The sequence below is a fragment of the Channa argus genome, chromosome 12, assembly GCF_033026475.1.
Source record: "Channa argus isolate prfri chromosome 12, Channa argus male v1.0, whole genome shotgun sequence".
Taxonomy (NCBI): domain Eukaryota; kingdom Metazoa; phylum Chordata; class Actinopteri; order Anabantiformes; family Channidae; genus Channa; species Channa argus.
In genome coordinates, this window is record NC_090208.1 from 26,037,031 (window position 1) to 26,055,035 (window position 18,005).

An 18,005-nucleotide genomic window follows, 5' to 3' on the forward strand; every position below is an offset into this window, starting at 1 on the left:
GCACCTGCTGCGCTCATATCAAAACAATAAAATGCCAAGATTACAAAATGGTTTCTGCAAATTCATACATTTTCTAAACTGACCTCTAGGCAACGGACCTATTTAGGGCAAGTTGAATTCATCATGGCACATGTATCACAGAGAATATATCCTGTTGAAACTTGATGACCTTAAATTTGGTAATTACATTATTAATTACAATTTGCCAAAATACCTTCTCATCTTTTTATTTTAAAGGATTTGCATATTTTCTGTTTTAGAACGGTAAGATTGACTAAAGCAAGATGCAAGCTTTTACTTGGGGAAATTGTGATTTGTATTGTTCATTAAATTTAAATATCGGTCTACTTCTATAGCATTTTGAGCCAAAGCATTTTACGTTGTTGCTTCCCATTCACACACTCTCACACACTAATGACGGCAGCCGTGCGTGGTGCTCACCTGATACACCGGTGAAAACTAAAGGGAACATGCTAAACCTTTGTTTTGTAAAACCCTGAAAAGCACTATACAGCTATTGTATAACACCAGTGTAACATCATTATTGTGACACCTGCTGATCCTCCTCATGCTAGCATTTAATATTTCATGTTAGCGTTTAGCATAACTGCAAAAACGGATTCCTTTCAAGCAGTTTGTCCTAATCTTCTTTGTATTGGGCTCTGCATGCTTCATAGGCTGGTGTGAGCTCTAAATATGTGATATTGCCTCATTTTTCTCCACTTGCTGTGGATTATCATGCACTGTATTAACAAATTTGAATACACAGACAAACATGCAGTTTGGGTCATTTATTTTGCGCCACACTATGCTATAAATGTATTTACTACATTTTCTGCATTTACGTCTTTAAGAAGCATTTGCAATAATGTGTTTATATTTCATTGACATCTAATTGGCTTGGTATTAACTGCCCTTGCTGATTTACTGACTGTGTTACCTGCAGGGAGAACATGGATACGGCTTTAAAATCCACTTTGATGCTTTTAAATGTACTTTAGGCAAAGTGTTTGTGGTGCAATGTCCTGAGCTTATCTTTCCTCTTAACCCAACAGAAACAGTACCCAGTCAGAGGGGAAATTGTGCTGTCATCCAGTGACCTTCAACTGGTGCTACAAGTCGAACGTAATCAGTGAGTATTTATTTTCCCTTTCATTCGTCCATCTTTACTAACTTTAATAACCTCCTCTGTTTTCCACTTCCCTTTTTTTTTCCTTCTATTGTCAGATTGTGCTTTACCACAGAATCTCAAGGTTATTAAATGTTTCTACATCTTGAATCTCATTACAAGTTGAAATTATGTTTTTCATGACATAAATGTCCTAGTTGTAATAACAGTTTGCAACATACTAATCCAAAGTGTTTGAGCCCTTGTCTAACAAAGTATTTGCTGAGAGCACTTTAGACTTTGGGAGGTCAGCTGGTCAGCACTGAAAGCTCACTAAAAAGAAGGAGAATGCAAATGATCCGTTGCTAGTATATGATAGTTTAGTCATGATTTGCAACCAGTGATGATTTTAATATGGTTAAAATCATCTTTTTTACAGAAAGTCTATGAAACCGGTGTTGACAAAAATGTTGACTTGAAATCATGAAGTGTGAATTTTGACTATGCATGAGTATTTTTACATTTATTAATGGTTTTATTTATAGTAGACAATGAAATACAATCAAATACATTTTCATTAGGACACTTTAAGACTGTATTTTCAAATGTAGACATTCAGGGACATTAGGGGTGCGGCAGTCCACCTAAAACATCTGGACTGTTTGGTTTGCAAGTCATGGTTCAGAGGACGTGTACCAATCAGTCCATTTAGTCTGAGTTAAAATATGATTGGAAATCTAACTTCAGCGGTTAAAAAGCCTCAAAGCGTCGATAAACCAATAAAGGTTGGCACAGAGAAAGTAATGGGTGTCGCGTTCACTCAGTCTGGAAATGGCAAGTCAGCTCTGCTGTATGGGATCAGAACGGATGTGCACCGCTTGTAGGTTATACTAGCAGCAACACTTCTGAAAGGATAAACCATTTAAGAACAGATCAGTGTTGTTTTATAATTATAACGTTACGGCATGAGTTTGTTTTATGCTGCACTTTTTTTAAATGTGCTTGATCTACAACGTGTCATATTTAATACAAAAATCAAATAAGCATTGCAACCATCCAAACCATCTTCTTCCAATTATGATTTGCCAAGAAAAGGTTTATGTTGCTTACGTATGTTCTTGTGCTAAATTTCAAGGCAAACTGTTGTTTTCCAAATAAATTGAAAGCCTAAAACATAGCTAACCCCTGAACAGTGAACATATGTGAACTTAACTCCCCCAGCATACATACAATGATAGTTCTTCTCTCATGTTTATTTAAAATGTATTTTATATATTTAGTTTTTCATTTTTTGTACTCTTGCTCTTTAAAACCAGTGTGCCTTTGAGTTTCATTTAAGATTTATTGAAATAGTCACTGATGGGGTAGGTGTCTCCCCCTGGGTGTGTGGGTTAGTGAACCACGCCTGTTGCCTACTTATTAGTATCAATTGTAGTGATGTTGACCTGACAGCAGGAATAGTAATGTTGGTGCATTTGTGAAAATGTTATTTATTTTAAAAGAACTGCCTTTTAGCAGCTTCAAACCTTCATATGATGAGCTAATTATATATTACCAAACATTTACACAATTTTAACTTACAGCTAAAATAATAGACAAAATCTGGTTTGACAGGATCGGAAATTGTCTTGTGCTACAAGGTAGAAGAATAGGGACGTACTTGCCCATAGCTGTGGTGATGCTGACTGAATAGTGTGGATTGGGGGGGAGACAAATGGAGGAAACAGGCACAGACGGCCAGCCGGCATCAGAAAAACAAGACGCCTTGAGACAGCAGTGGCAAACATGAAACAGGCAGTGATGAATGACTTAGAGAAGGATTCATACAGAAAGACTGAAGACAGTACACAGAGTATGGGCCAGGGAGTCATGGTGTACAATACAGCACAGCGAGCTGGCAGCCTCTGTGTTTATTTTAAACCAGCAGTTGAGTCCCAGCGAAGCGCGCAAGTTTGGTCTGGACCAGCAAATGTGGGTTACAAAAACAAGGGCACATTCTGGGGAAAGAGTTGCTGTTGAAGGAGGAGTGACTGGGAATGTTATTGGGAAATTAGTTGATCTTATTTACTGGGCCTCTTCCACTGGGACAGGATTGGAACATGGCCAGGAAGCAGCAATTTAAAGCTGAGATCAATACTTTTACACTTAGAAAAGAAATACATCTGGTTAAAAAGATAAAAGCATCTGTTTATTACAACAAAGTATCTTGTTAAGATAAAGACATCTTGTTGTACTTATAACAGTGTCTCATTATCAAAGCGCCAAACTGTTTCTCGTTTAAAGAAGAAAGGCTCCTGCTGTCACAGCAAAATAAATCTTTTAGGAGACGGTGGTTATTGAGAAGAGTGCGTCACATTGTGCTTGGATTTAAATGGTTATCTGAGAAGTGTTACATCAAACTGTTAATGCGTAACAGTTTGTGTACAAACTGTGACTCATTCACTTCCACTAGTTTAAAAGAGACACGAGGGAGCATCAGGAGAGAAGGATGGAATGAGAATGAGCTCGGACTGTTTCGGGGGAAGAGCTGACATGCACACAGATCTTGAGAATAGATTTGAGGGTGGAGGGTCCTGGAATGCCAGCTGACGCGAGGCTTGACGTGCCTGAGCCCACAGATGACATGCTCCAGGATGTGCTGGCAGTACTAGTCACACATGTGCCGCTTCTTTGTTGGTTTTGTCTGCTGTTGTTGGTCCTCTAGTGTGTAATAAGGTCTCAGGGTAGAATGAGGGTAGAGCGTCAGTCAGGTGTGTGTTTCAGTGCTCGCTCACTTTATGTCTTAACTTTGTCTGAGATGAAGAACATTGTACATGTTCGTCTTAAGCAGGGTTTGTTCTGTATTGGATTCTCGAGTTGGCAACACCAGATGAAACTCTATAAAATTCACTAGGAACTAGCCAGTAGACTATAAGGATCTTCAGACTGGGGCGCAGGAGGTCGAGCACACGTCCATCAGTCCCACAGTTCGATCCCCAGCTCCTCCGGTCACATGTTGAAGTATCCTTGAGGAAGACACTCAACTTGTAAATATAAATCTATAAAACATACACATTTGTGACAGAACCACGTGAATCTTGGACAGAGAATCTTTAAGAAACAAAATCTTAGTGGTATCTCAAGCTGATGGATCAGACAAAAGGGAAGGATGAAAGTCAGACAAAGAGAAAGTTTGAAAAAAAATCTGATACGTGTTAAAACAGGCTTAGGTATGTCTAGGAGAGATGATCCAGACAAACAATCTTAGTCATTATGATATATCCTTGTTGACCTGAGTGTGTGACAGCTGCAATTCTTGGCTCGGTTCATTTCTGCAGTAAAAACAGCATCAGACACAATTACCTCATTTTCAATCACCATGATTTTTTTTTTCTTACACGGCAAAAAACATATACAGACATTAAACACACAGACACTGCTGTGGGTTATGCTGTGATAACCAAATATCTGTGGAGCTCTGACAAGGTTGTACTGTATATCTCTGCAGAAATCTCGAATGTTTAGACCTTGCTTGGTCTGAATTGTGTACACCCTCGTGGACTGAACCACGTAAAGTCTCAGTCATCCAGGTTTGGTTATCCGAACTTTGAATCATGTCAACTGAACTTGGTTAGAATAGCCAGGAAAAGAAGTCCAGTTAACACGATTCAACCTTCGGATTAGAAACAAAAGCTTTTTTTTTTTCTCTTCACACATAAGTTTAACTAGTCGTTAATACCACTTAAAAGCAAGTTTTGGAGGTTACACATTAAACTCACTGGTTACTACATATAATGATGATTGGTAGGAGACAGTGGGCAATTTCTGCATTAGATGCTTTTAAATTAAAAAAAAAAAAATTATTATTGCATCAACAGCAACAAGCAGAGATTATCTTGACCTGAGTATCTTAGCACAGAAGGGTTCCATCACCTCTACGTTTCTCTGTGTGTCCAAACATAATCACTTCAGAAATTGAACTGGCACAGTTTCAATTACTGAGTCAAGAAATGCGTCTTCACATCAGAAGGTATGAAAATAACTGTTGCAAATGTTAAAAGCAACATTGTTTAGGCAGGTGCGTGTTTTTTGTTTGTTTGTCTGTACAAACAAGCGTAAACAATAAGCAAACATGTACAATATTCAAAGCAGTGCTAGCAGGGTAATCATTATATATTTAGTAGTAATAGTATAAAAACTATTTGTCATATCATTCAGTTAGTTTGCATTTGCTGCTGCCAGTGCTGTTCAGGTTTATCTCCTCGCCTCAGTATATTTCACACATGCAAACACACACACACACACACACACACACACACACACACACAACTCGACATGTTGCTGTTTCACTTAAAGACCACGTGTAATTTTAATTGCAGATTTTGTGTTGAGGGTTAGGAGCTAAAGTTTAAATTCTCTTTTATGTTAATGAAATCCTAGATTATTCTGCCACCCTGGGATGATGGTAATGAAATGGGCAATACATGCCATCCATTGTGCATGATGATGAGGCGGACCCCTGCAAATGTGCCTGGCTGAGCTAAATGTCTAACTGTACTCCAGGCAGCAGACCTGACAAGGTGTTAATTAGGACCTGAGTCCTCAGAGAGTCAGACTTCACAAAGACGAGTTTAGAGGGAAGTGCACTTTTCTAGCACTCTTCTGGCTGTAGCTTTTATTATCCCAGTTCCTTCATTGATTTCTCCCTAGGAACTAGTTTGTTTGAACTTTGCTTCAGCCCCAAAAGTGTCTCCAATTTAATATTGATTAAAATCAATAAGAAGCTTTGTTTGGGTAATCTGCTCTAATCCAGCTCGGGATGTCGGCTTAGATGATGACTGGCAGCTCCAAGCTAGCTGTGCCCTTCTTCTTTTTGTGAAGGCGAATCCTGAGAAAACCACTCTGATTTGGAGCTACTTCAGCTGGCAGGGTGAAGAGAGTGCCGGAAGAATTGGGGGGAGTGTTGACATATGAGTCAGTACCAGGAAATAAATTGTCCTTCAAACACTGTAGAGTGTAGGTAAAACAGAGACACTGCAGAGGGTCAGGAAACAGAATAAACCTTCAGTGAAAGTTTGTCCTGGAGTTCAAGAAGGTCAAGGACCTGGTAAAGAATTGCATGTTAAAACAGTGAAACTGAGAACAGGTGGTGATGTTGTGAAACTGGGCATGTTAGACCTTTATACCCAACAGACTGTAGTGTTTCCTGTTTGGCATGTGCTAAGGAAGTCCTGCTAGAGCAGCTGTGCAGCCTTGAAACATTATAAATTTACTCCACATTTCTGCATGGTTACACACACACTCTCACTGATATCTGATGCGTGTACAGAACAACCCCGGGCACCATTCTGCTTCGATCCCTAAACACACTGTAGCCTCATCTCTCGACGTGCGACATTCTGACACTGAATCTCTGAGACGGATCACAGCTAAGGTTCGGTCCTGTAGGACTTTGTTGCCACCTCTGACGTCACTCCAAACATTCGGTCCAGGATGGCTGATAGCCTGCATAAATCACACTTCATATACCTTTCCCACTTGTTCAGGTGGCAAAATCATAACCTACAACCTGAGTGTACACCGCTTCCTAACATGATTTACCATTTTTAAAAGTAACTCTGTTCATAAATGTGTGTACTTCTCTAAAGCAGAACATTTTCAAACTTTAAAAATTCCCAAACTTTTCCATGCCCGTGACCCCAGATAGCATTAACTTTGCCAATCAGAAGTCTAGTGTAACTTTGTATGTCTACTGGATTATTTTAATAGAGACATGAAAGACTGCTTGTGCTTTATCAACTTTGAAGTGTTGTTTGTTGATATTTTTTTTAACTTTTGGGGGGGTGGGGGGGGTGGTGATCATATCACATATCCTGACTAATTTATGAAAAATTAGGAGGAAATTGAAAACAGTGCGAGCACCCTGCAATGCTTAACAGAACAAGGAGTTTAGATAATGGATGGATTTTCAAGAAATTTGGTTCAGTCATTCATGTTCCCCTCAGGGTAAATTGGAAATACTTGAGATTCGAAGACATTTTATCTGATGCCATCATCAAATCAAGTCCTTCATTTGCCATTTACGCTGTACATGTAGATAGTAAATCATGCACGATCCCCTCAGTCAATTTCCCACCGTTTTTAGAAAATACCACATAAAGACATACAGCTGAGCTAATGTGAGGCAAAGCATTGTCCAGTCTGTTAAAGAACAAAGGAGTAATTTTAGTCCATATAATCCACAAGATCCAAATGCTGATATGCAGAATTATGTCACAAATTATACTGTTTCTATGGAAAGTTCAAAGATTTTGACTATTCTTATGTTTCGCAACTAAGGTTGTGACCTGGGCAACATAAAGGTCAGTGGACGTGGTCCTTAATATTACCACTCAAATTAAACTACATTAAACCACAGAAATAAAACCACAGAACAGCTCATTTTGGTATTTCAGTATGAAAGCCAGCTATCACAGTAGGATATCAAAGCACAGCATTTCTTTTAAATGGTACTGGTATTCACCGTAAAGTAGTTGCTTCAATCCGCACCGTGAAGTTATTTTTGTGTCTTGACCTTCACCATTGCATATATTTTGTTTTATCAAACTTTACGACTAAAATAAGATTACTAGGCCTTTTCCTTCTGCTTAATGTTGTCTCGAAAATCTCCACAGACATTAGAAACTGTTCAGTCACATCTGTGATGTGTACATGTTTTAGGAGATGCATGTCAGACTTGTAGTAGACTGGTAAGTTGTCCAGGGTGTACTCTGCCTTTTTCCTCATGACAGCTGGGATCAGCTCCAGCATCCCCATGACCCTTAACGGGATAGGGATAAAAGATGGATTGGAGAAGTGTCGGTCATGGTGTAGCTTAGCACAGCTTCTTGTTTTTGCTGATAAAAGTATAGCTTAAGGGCCTTAAAACCAAAACTAGCAGATTGTTTAGAAAAGTCTTAAAGGTGCCGTAGAGTGCAGAGCAGCAGTTGGAGATACATTTCTGTAGCTCTGTCACTATGAGCGACACCTCATATTACACAGTTGTTTAATCCATTATTCATGTAATATTTATTGAATAATGCAGCTTTAATAAGCAGTTGTTAGTGATTTTGTGTACCATCAAACCAATGCACTCAATGAATCATCATGTAGCTTCCTCTCTGCAGTTGCCTCGTCTATACTAGCACTCATGTATTTCATTGATTGAGTTAGGTTGTCTTCTGTAGTGCGTAATTGCGGCCCCTCTTTAGACCCCAGATGCTGGCTCTGTTTGTCCAGATGTCTCTTAGAGGACCAGGAACAGTGACATAATTACATAACCTGCAGCTCTGTCCCTTATTTATGTTGTGTTAGGTTTTTTCCCCCTTTCCTTCCTTTCCAGAGGCCATTACCTTAGCTTAATTCTACCTCAGGCCAAAATTACATTTAAAGTATTTATGTTGATTGTACAACAGTAAAAGGGGCTAACAGTTTTTAGATGTAGCTATAAGAAACGGCCCCTGGTCACAATCATGTCTTTGTTGTCTTATCATCAGTGGTGCTGCTCCCAGCAGCACTCAGCCCTCTTTCTAACCCTCTTGTTTTTCAGCTAAGTTCAGAAATCGCATATCTTTAATCACAGCTTTTTTGTCCTTTTTCGTTCAGCCTTGTTAGGCATTGAGCAGCTTTTATTGTAATAGGAACATTTGCATTGCATTCTTTTCACTGCTTTGTAGCATAAAAAGTTAAAGTTGTTACTCATTTATATAAGGTCAATGTTGGTACAGCAGGAGTTGGTAGAATCCAGTATGAATATGCTAAGTATATGTTATACTTGCATAGCTTAGCTATGAGGTTGTATACCTCTATGCCAAATATGCTTCGAGTGATAAATAAAGGGGTGGGTGGACAAGCCAATGGATGAAAGAGTAATAATTAACAACACATGAAAATCGTTACCTTTTGTGACAGTGCGAGCAACAGGGGGGTGTGTGCACGCACATTCTTTCTGGGGGGTTTTCTTCATGTCTCTTTCTGTCAGCAGGGCAATGGGTCACTTTCTCTGACTCCTCACCCTCTTCTCCCTCTTACCTCTCTCTGTCAGCTCTTGGCAGTATTGCATTTTTAGATATAACTAACAGCTGGCCAGGCTCTCAGGCTTGTTTTAGGCGGCCGATAAATACGCTGTTCCGGCAACAGAGCAGTAATACATTAAGCAGTGCAATCAGAGTGATACTGAACAATGTAAAGCTCTGGGATTACATATTGCTAATGACAACATTATTGCTGATCGTCTAGTGAATTTGCCTACAGTTCAGCGTTAAGTTTGAGTGTTGTTGACTACACCATTACTCATTTATGGTCATTCCATAACTGCTCTATCGAACCACTATCCAACAAAGGTCCCTCATAACGAATAAACTACACTATTCATATTAGATCAGTTCTCCTTTGCATGTTAGGGATTATATTTACAATTATGATGTAAAAAATAAGACGTTTACAGGGGGCCAGTGAAAGCATGTTTCCATACAGTATTTTATAGTCTTTTTGGAGAATCAACTAGTTAGCTATGCAAATAAACCAAGTCCAGTCTTTTCCTTGACATGTGCTCATAATAGACAATAGACATGGAATTCTTCAAATGTATACTAGTAATAAAATATATATTACAAAAACTTCTGAAAAGTTGTGTTTTTTTTATATTAGGGCTGGACAATAATCAGTCACAACATTAGGTCAGAGCTGCTGCAATCTGTCGCAGCAGCTCTGGCATAAATTCCAATTTTACAAGGTTATAATTTCTGGGGTTCTGAGTTGAAGCAGTCAGAAAGGTGATAATTCTGCTATATTTGATTTTTTTTTAGGTTATAGCTCGTAAGGTCAAACTGGAGTGCATTATAATAAGAGATAGCTCTGATGTTTCTCCACACAATTTAAAATGAATGAGGGGGCCCGAACATTAGAACCACTTTTTAATATAATGATTGTCTCTCTTTCCTGCTGCCACTCTGCTGCTTGAGTAGCCTTTTGCAATTCAACACACAGTAGCCCAGCTGCCATTAAAAAAATAAATGAATACGCACACAAAGTACACAGATGGATCACACATTCAATAAAGGTAAAATTCAAATAGTCTGATAATGATGGGGGAATTAACAGCAGCGGTAGGAGCCATTGTGTTGTAACTTATTACATGTTCAAGTCAGACCTGCAGTTCTAGATGCAGTATGTGACCTGTTCATGAGGAGCTGCTCCAGATGATCTGAAACCAAAATCATACACAGTATGGAAGAATTGTTGCTCGAAGTGCTGCAAGCATGTGGATGGACAGCGCTGTAAATTCTGTGTTAATTCTATAATTCACCTTATCATAATCTGTGTCCTAAATCATTTGAAGATATACTGGCATCATTTGCCCACTTGTAGTATTTCTAGGCTTTTACTGGGTCACCGTAAACAGCATCTTGATGCCTGGTGATGATGTCTCGTGATGGCTCCCGATTACATATGGAACAACGCATCACAAGCAGACATGCTAAAAAAATGTCAACTCACCTGATTATGGCCTGACTGCTTCCCAGTCTATAGGAATGTCAGTCTTACTTCAAACGTAACAATAGAAGAGACCTTCTGTGAATTCTAACGGCCCATTACAACCACATTTAGACCTTTGGCCTGTAAGCAGCTCCACTGGAGGAGTCAGGATTAAGGGCTTGTTCAATGGCACCACAGTGTTATTTAACAGGTAAGAGCATGAGCGGCTTTCACTACTGGTACAATGTCACGATGTTTCAATTTTGTTGATTTACAGCCAAAATAGCCTAACTTTGTGAAATACTGCCCACAAAATTGCTATCTAAAGCAAATAGCTATGTCGGTGTTGGCAGAGGTCTCACCAAGATTCTCCATGCTGGACCTAATAATATGCTGTCTGATGCGTTGGGCTAATGGCCTTCAAAATTAGTTTTTGGGTTATGAAGAAAAAATATTAAGAAAATATCTCTACCTCTAAAGCCATTTGAAAAAGCATTGCAGTACCTCTCCCCTCCCCACAATCCCTAAGGCCCAAACAAAAGACACAGCAGGAAAAGACAAACTGTCCTCTCTCCACAACTGTAATCTGTAGCTCCAAAGCACACCATAAAATCCTGTCAGCCATCATAATGACTTAAAGTGTTGTGAAACCTGAGCTGCACACAAAGGTACAAGATCACATCAAAAACAGACGAAGAAGAAAATACAAAATACTCAACTGAAGCACAAATAGAGCAGAGAGGGATACATTCATTCTGAAGCTTTTGTCCTCCTCCCTCTGCTTCATCTCTAGTATGGTTTAACTTTCCAAACAAGGATCTGTTGTTGTTCTGGGGAAGAAGTGTACCCATTACCGTATTACAAGGTCAATGACTCGGTAAAATTATTGAGTGATAACAAGCCACATTGCCTTTAACAGACTTTTTTGTCCTATATTTATCTCAGTAGTGGCCTTAATGCCAGGACCCGACAGAACTTCCTCTATACCTAAATACAGCTTTTTGTATTTTCTTTTTGTATGATTAATAAAGGCCTTCAAGAAAACATTTTGGAACAATTACTGTATTAAGGCACAGTGCTATTAAAAGAAAGGATTCAGTTATTTAGGGGGCAAGTGCAAGAGTTTAAATGCATAGAAAGATGTGGAATAGTTGAAACTGTTGCAGCTCTACCAATAACTGAGTCAATATATAATGGATCAGAAAGGCCTGAACAACCATTTCAAGCACTGTAGATCATTATCATGCTGTAAAAATCCTCAAATACTGATATTTCAAATATTACAAATTTCAGTAGTTACATTTTGTGGGTGTGTTTACGTTTAGAACCAAAAAGGATATATGCATATGAAAATAAATACATGACATACAGTTCTTAGCAACCTGTATCAACAATAGGTGTGAGTTTTAAAATGAAAAGGCTTTTTTCCTGCATTAGGCCATCTCAGGTTACATACATGCACACTCACAGTACATCTAGGTACATATGTTTATATGTATTGGAATTGCATGCACGTGTGTGTGTGTGTGTGTGTAACAGCATTTCACATTAACACGACACAATTGGAAAAACATCTTTTTCTACATGCCCAATTTAGTAAAAGCTCTAAACTTTTATTGGTAAATGGTAAATAGTCGCTTACATAGCGCTTTTATCCAAAGCACTTTAGAATGTTGCTTCCCACTCACCCATTCACACACCGATGGCGGTGGCTGCCATGCAAGGTGCTCACCTGACCCACCGGGAGCAACTGGGGGTTCAGTGTCTTGCCCAAGGACACTTCAACTTGTAGCCAGGAGCGGGGATTGAACCACTGACCCATGGTCCACTGCCTTACCAACTGAGCTATTGTCTTTCAACTTTTTCTCTACACAATTTCCTTAAATGTTCAGAGTATTAAGTAATCGCAAAAAAACATAAATACATACATATATATATATATATATATATATATATATATATATATATATATATATATATATAATTTTTTTTTCTTAAAGAATTTGGAATTTAAAGAATGTATTATTTATAAAATAAATAAATTAAAGTCCTAAAATTTTGTTTCACTGGAATGAAACATACTGGCTTTTTTATATAAGAGGTGTCTTGTGTCTTAATGGACGGTATTGAAATATACAATGGTTTACATTGTGTTGCATATCACTGCTGGAACTAATAAGATTTGAGAGATAGTGGTTTACAGTGATTTTAATTATAGCTAAAAATCAAATAAATAGTTGATTCAAATTTATAACTGTTTTGCATTTTCCATTTGTGCTTAAAAAATGTGATCAAACGTAATATGTATTGGCTTCACATGTGCCTCAGCCTTTTGCAACTTGACACCAGTTTCACACCACTGTTTCATGAACCACGTCAGCTTTGTTGTGGTAAACCTCATCCTTGCTGAAATATTATCACACCTATAGCTTAAACACCCATTGTTTTTTAGAGAAGCGGGGCAACACTGCCAGTTATAGCACACTGCTCTAAAGCGATGTTGTTTGCTTTACACAGGCTGAAGAGGATGGTGTCACTTCCTGCACTTTAGTATCAAGGCAATTTTCAAAAAAAAAAAATAACATCAGCTTAATGGCAAGAGAAGTTGGTTTGTGAAGAGAAGAAGGAACAACACGGTTCTGCTTTCAGTTCTCGCTTCCTTTGAGCAACATGATCTCATGTTTCACTGGCATCATTATTGTCTCTTTTAGAATTCTGTCAACTTCTAAATATGATAATAAACATAGATATAAAGGAATGACATTATCTGGTGTGCTTTGAATTTTAAATGCATTTGAAAAGGCACGTTAGTATATTTGGTAGGTTGAACTTTGATAAAAGTAGGTTTCTACAGTGAGCATTGAGAAGATGTGGAGGAACCACGCTTGGCTAATACAATTGTGGATATTTCCTGCTGGCAAATATTTCACTTTTAACCATCTCAACAGTAATAACTAATGAGATGATCCTCGCTAAAGTCCTACTCTGAGCAATTTGAGAATATGTCCTTGGGGTAAGTAGCTGAGGTGTGTTACTTGCCCGGTAGTCAAACTTACTTACTCCAAAGCAGAATAAATAATATAGTGCTTTTCGAAAGTGCTTTACAATGTTGCCTCTCATTCACCCGTTACACACACGCTAACACACCGATGATGAAGGCTGCCACCAGGACCAACGTGGGGTTAAGTGTCTTACCCAAGGACACCTCAACACATAGCCAGGGGGGGGACCGGGAGTTGAACTGGTGACTCTGTGGTCACCACCTTACCAACTGAACTACAGTGGAGAGTTAACAGTAATACATCATTTTCTAGTTTTCATAATCTTGTTTTCTAAATATCTAAGTGGGGGAAACTGTGGCTCAGCTGCTATAAGGAGTCATCCACTAATATCAGTGTCATTAAAAACCGGTTACCGGTGCATAGATATCTGCAGGTAGCGTCTGTGTTTTGGATGGTTATTCCTAGTAAAACAGCCTAGTTCATAGTAAAGCTTCACCAGTTGAAGGATTTTCAGTCATCTGGTGAAAATATTTTCTACATGTTTTGCCCCATTCAAACAGAGTGACTGCTTCATCTGTAGCTTAGATCCACGTTATTAACGCTTCATGAAGTTATAGTGACAGTAAATGGGTAGGACAACATCGACCCTGTTTCGCCTGAAATCAGAACTTGTGGACACGCTGTACGCAGCTTTACAGTGAAATAAGATTTTAACCAATTGGTAGCAGGGCAACTCACAGAAATCGAAAAGTTTGGGAAATGCTCCATTTTGGATACCATTGTATGAAATGGCGGGCACCAACCGATCATTATTAGGGGGACAAACACGAGGCCAGTGTAGACAGCTGGACTGGATTAGAATATGTGGTAGTTTTGGATGGAGGGCCTGTTGCAGTGTAAGTGCTGAGACACGTGTGAGACACGTATGCACCCGAGCTACAGTATCTGTTTCCACTTGGTTTCAGTTCAATGCTAAGCTTCTCCTGTCAGGTTTACTCTGACAGCAACTCTGTAAGAAACATGACAGGAAACGTCCGTCGGCCTCTCATTTCAAAATGTGAAAGTAAAAAAAGGGTGTTTGTCCATTTAGATGTTAAAATGATAAATTGACAGATTTTACTTGTTACATATATTTTAGGGGCATTTGTGGCAGATTATTTGCAGGTAGGCGTGTTTTTCAATTATCCTTCCGACTGATTCATTCATTTTTGATCCAGTCCAGCTGGCTACTCTGGCCCTATATCTGCTTTAACCCATAAATGGTAAGTGGCCTGTTTTTTTATGATGCACCAAACAAATGTGTACAATCAGGAACAAAAATGAGTGTCAGGCAGAGCAGGTGCTGGTTTTATGCCTTGTAAGTGTGTTGTAGTTGAAGATAATAGGAGCAGTATAAACACTCTTCTCATTACGTGTCAGCATTTCTTTCCTTCTTTCAGTTTGAAATGATATTCCCGTCTCTTTAACGAGTCATGGCTCCATTTTCAATCTGTCACAGTGACTCCTTTGACTGCCTAAAACGTTGTGTATCCACTGCCTCCATTTTAGGGATATCATTCCATTTTAGACTTTGTGTTGTGAGAACGAACACTACAGTTTGTTCTTGTTCTTTGCGTTCTGCTGCTCTTTATATTCAAGGTCCACCTGCTCTTTCTTTCTCCCACTGTATGTTGACATTCAAAAATATTCTTACGCCACGGCAAATTTTGTAAATGTCACAGATGTTATGTCTTTATGAGTTTTGTTACTCACCTGTATGACCACATCAATAGGGTTTGTTTTGTACCGGTTACAAAAAGTTGTATGTAGCATCATGTCTTTCTTTTATATCTCCAGTGTTTTGACTTTGTAAACAACTTTGTAAAATGATTAGAAATTTAGGGGATGGATACAAGAACATTTCCTTAATGACATTTCCTTTAAATATCATTAAGAAATGAAATATTCTGATGCAGGTACTGTATAAATCTGCCTAGAGCAGGCTGTGCTCAAAAACTGAATGACCACACAAGAAGAAGATTGTGAGGGGGCCCAACAAGACACCTACTGTGTGACTCCCCTTAAGAAATGTACAAGCTCTATGAGCTGAGATGGGAGAGACTGCACATAGGCTACATGTTCCCCAGGTTCTTCAGCAGTCAAAGCTTTATGGTAGAAATTGTTAGAAGGCCAGTTTTTTTTTTTTTCTGGTCTGATGCGATCAAAATTGGGCTGATCGATCATCAGTCTAGTCGTGTTCTTATCATGAAAACCAAACTCTCCACATCATCAAAAAATCCTGGGAGAAAACCTGATGCAGTCTGCATAACTGTGACTTTGGTAAAGATTTGTTTTCCAGCAAGACGGTGACCTCATGCATACAGCCAAAACTAGACAGAAATGATTTAAAGACAACAAGGTAATGTTCTGGAGTGGCTGAGTCAGAGTCTCAATCCAATTGTGAATTTGTGGCTGCTTTTTACTTAGAATCTTTTTTCTGACCCGTTTTGCAAAAAAGAAATCGAAAAAATTGCAGCGTCTAAATGTGAAACGGCGATTAATAAGATTTAGAAATGTCTCCCAATGATCCTTTCTGCTTAAGAAACCCACACAGAGGGCTGGGCATTATGCACCAGTTGTGGCCCCATCCAGCCATCAAGGACTATCTTGGTGCCGGTCCTCAGACCAGTTAAAACTGGAGGGTTGCGGCCCGGAAGGGCATCCAGCATCATGCCATGTCAATGTGAGGATCACATTCCGCTCTGGCGACCCCTGAAGGGACAAGCCAAAAGCCTTTGATCTTTTGAATTTGGAAAGAAAATAAATGTTTTGATTGGTATTGACATTTATTGGCATCTTCATTGTAATTCTGGTGTTTGTGTTCAAGCCTGTTAAACAAACCAATTCATGTTTTCAGCCTTTGCTGCTTCAGGTTTCTGAAACAAATCACAAATGCTTGATTTCCATCATATCATTTTCAAATGACAGATGCAGCTTCCTTAGACTGTTGGCAGGCTCGTGTGAGATGCCCGTATTGCAGCCTGTACGTGTAAATTGTCACCATCATGATTAGGATTTTTTTTATCATGGGAGAAATTGTGATGATAGACCAGAAATACTTCATTGTGAAGCTGAATACAAAGCCACTTTTGGTTCCAGAAATGTGTCCACTGTAGAACGAGTCGGTGTTCACCTAACTCTCCCTGCAGCCTGTGATCTCTATTGTCAGCTGTGGATGTTTAACTGATCTCTACATTTATCAGCGAACAAGAAAATGTAGCCTGATCCCAAGGACATCTCCATGGCTACTATCAAAGATGCATCCTCTATCTCCTTCCTTTAATATCTGTTATCTGTGGTGCTTGTAAAGAGCATCAGTGTGCAACCACACAGATAAGGAAGCAAGAAGTTCTGTGTCTCTAGTTTTTTCCTGCAAGAGTCCAAACCTGGCTCAAAAGCACATTCTCTCCTGGATAAAGAGACTAAAGCCAAGCTGCAGTGGCAACATTTGCAGCTATAGAGACAGAACAACACTGTTGTTAAAAACCCACAGACAACTTGATTTGGAGGCTCCTGCACCTCAAGCGCTTACTGGACTTAATATGCAGCTTGTGATAGTTCCATTCAGCAAACATTGTACAGTAATAAAGAGCATTTATTCAATGGAATCATTCACTGACTCTGGTATTCCCTGTTTCCCTATTAGTCCCAGAAGCCTTTAGGCATGACTGTTGAGTAAGACCTCCACACACAGCAGAATATTCTAGTCTTTCCCTATTAGTCATTTTCATGTGATGTGTTTATTTAGAAAGCTATAACACTGGCTTTGGCTGTGTTATTCTCCTCAAGTCTGCTAACGCTAGAATCCTGTTTGTTTCAAAACAGACAAAGGTTGAAGTGTGTGTGATGGTTGTGGTCTATATTCGGTCTATCTTATGGAGCGTTTGTGGAGTTACACCCATCCTGTTGGTTTCTAATGAGAACACACCAAGTAAACACCTACAGGCAATGACTTCTAATAGAGTTAGTGCTGCTGCTTGGTCTGCTTGTAACACCGAAGGACAGAAATCTCAGTCTTATTTTTGCTGTTTGGCCATAAATGTTATGTAGAATGAAATACCACCTATTTGGTAAATGGTGACAGTGGAGTTTGATTAATGAACATGTTCTCACAAACCTAATGGACAAGGGATTCACTAATAAGTGGAAGAATGGCTTGGAATGAAAACATGCTACAGCTCTGACAAGAGTCTTGTGAAAATACCATGATACACATTGCTGTCCAGATACATTGGCCACTGATCTACAGGATTGCTGTACTTGTTGGTTCACTCTTTTGGCTCTAATGTGGTAACTGAACTTGCCTGACTGCGTGACAAGATGCCTATCAGACTTAGCTAGACGCTAAACCATCTTGTGTA

At 39.1% G+C, this 18,005-nt stretch overlaps 1 protein-coding gene across 1 annotated transcript in view; it reads left to right on the top strand.

Annotated features, from left to right (window-relative positions):
- Nucleotides 1-18,005, top strand: part of adam19a (ADAM metallopeptidase domain 19a) — a 179,517-nt gene that overhangs the window by 76,239 nt on the left and 85,273 nt on the right. Inside the window, exon 3 of the mRNA XM_067523712.1 lies at nt 1,056-1,132. Within this exon, the coding sequence (XP_067379813.1) occupies nt 1,056-1,132 (77 nt within the window). The remainder of the gene's footprint in view (nt 1-1,055; nt 1,133-18,005) is intronic.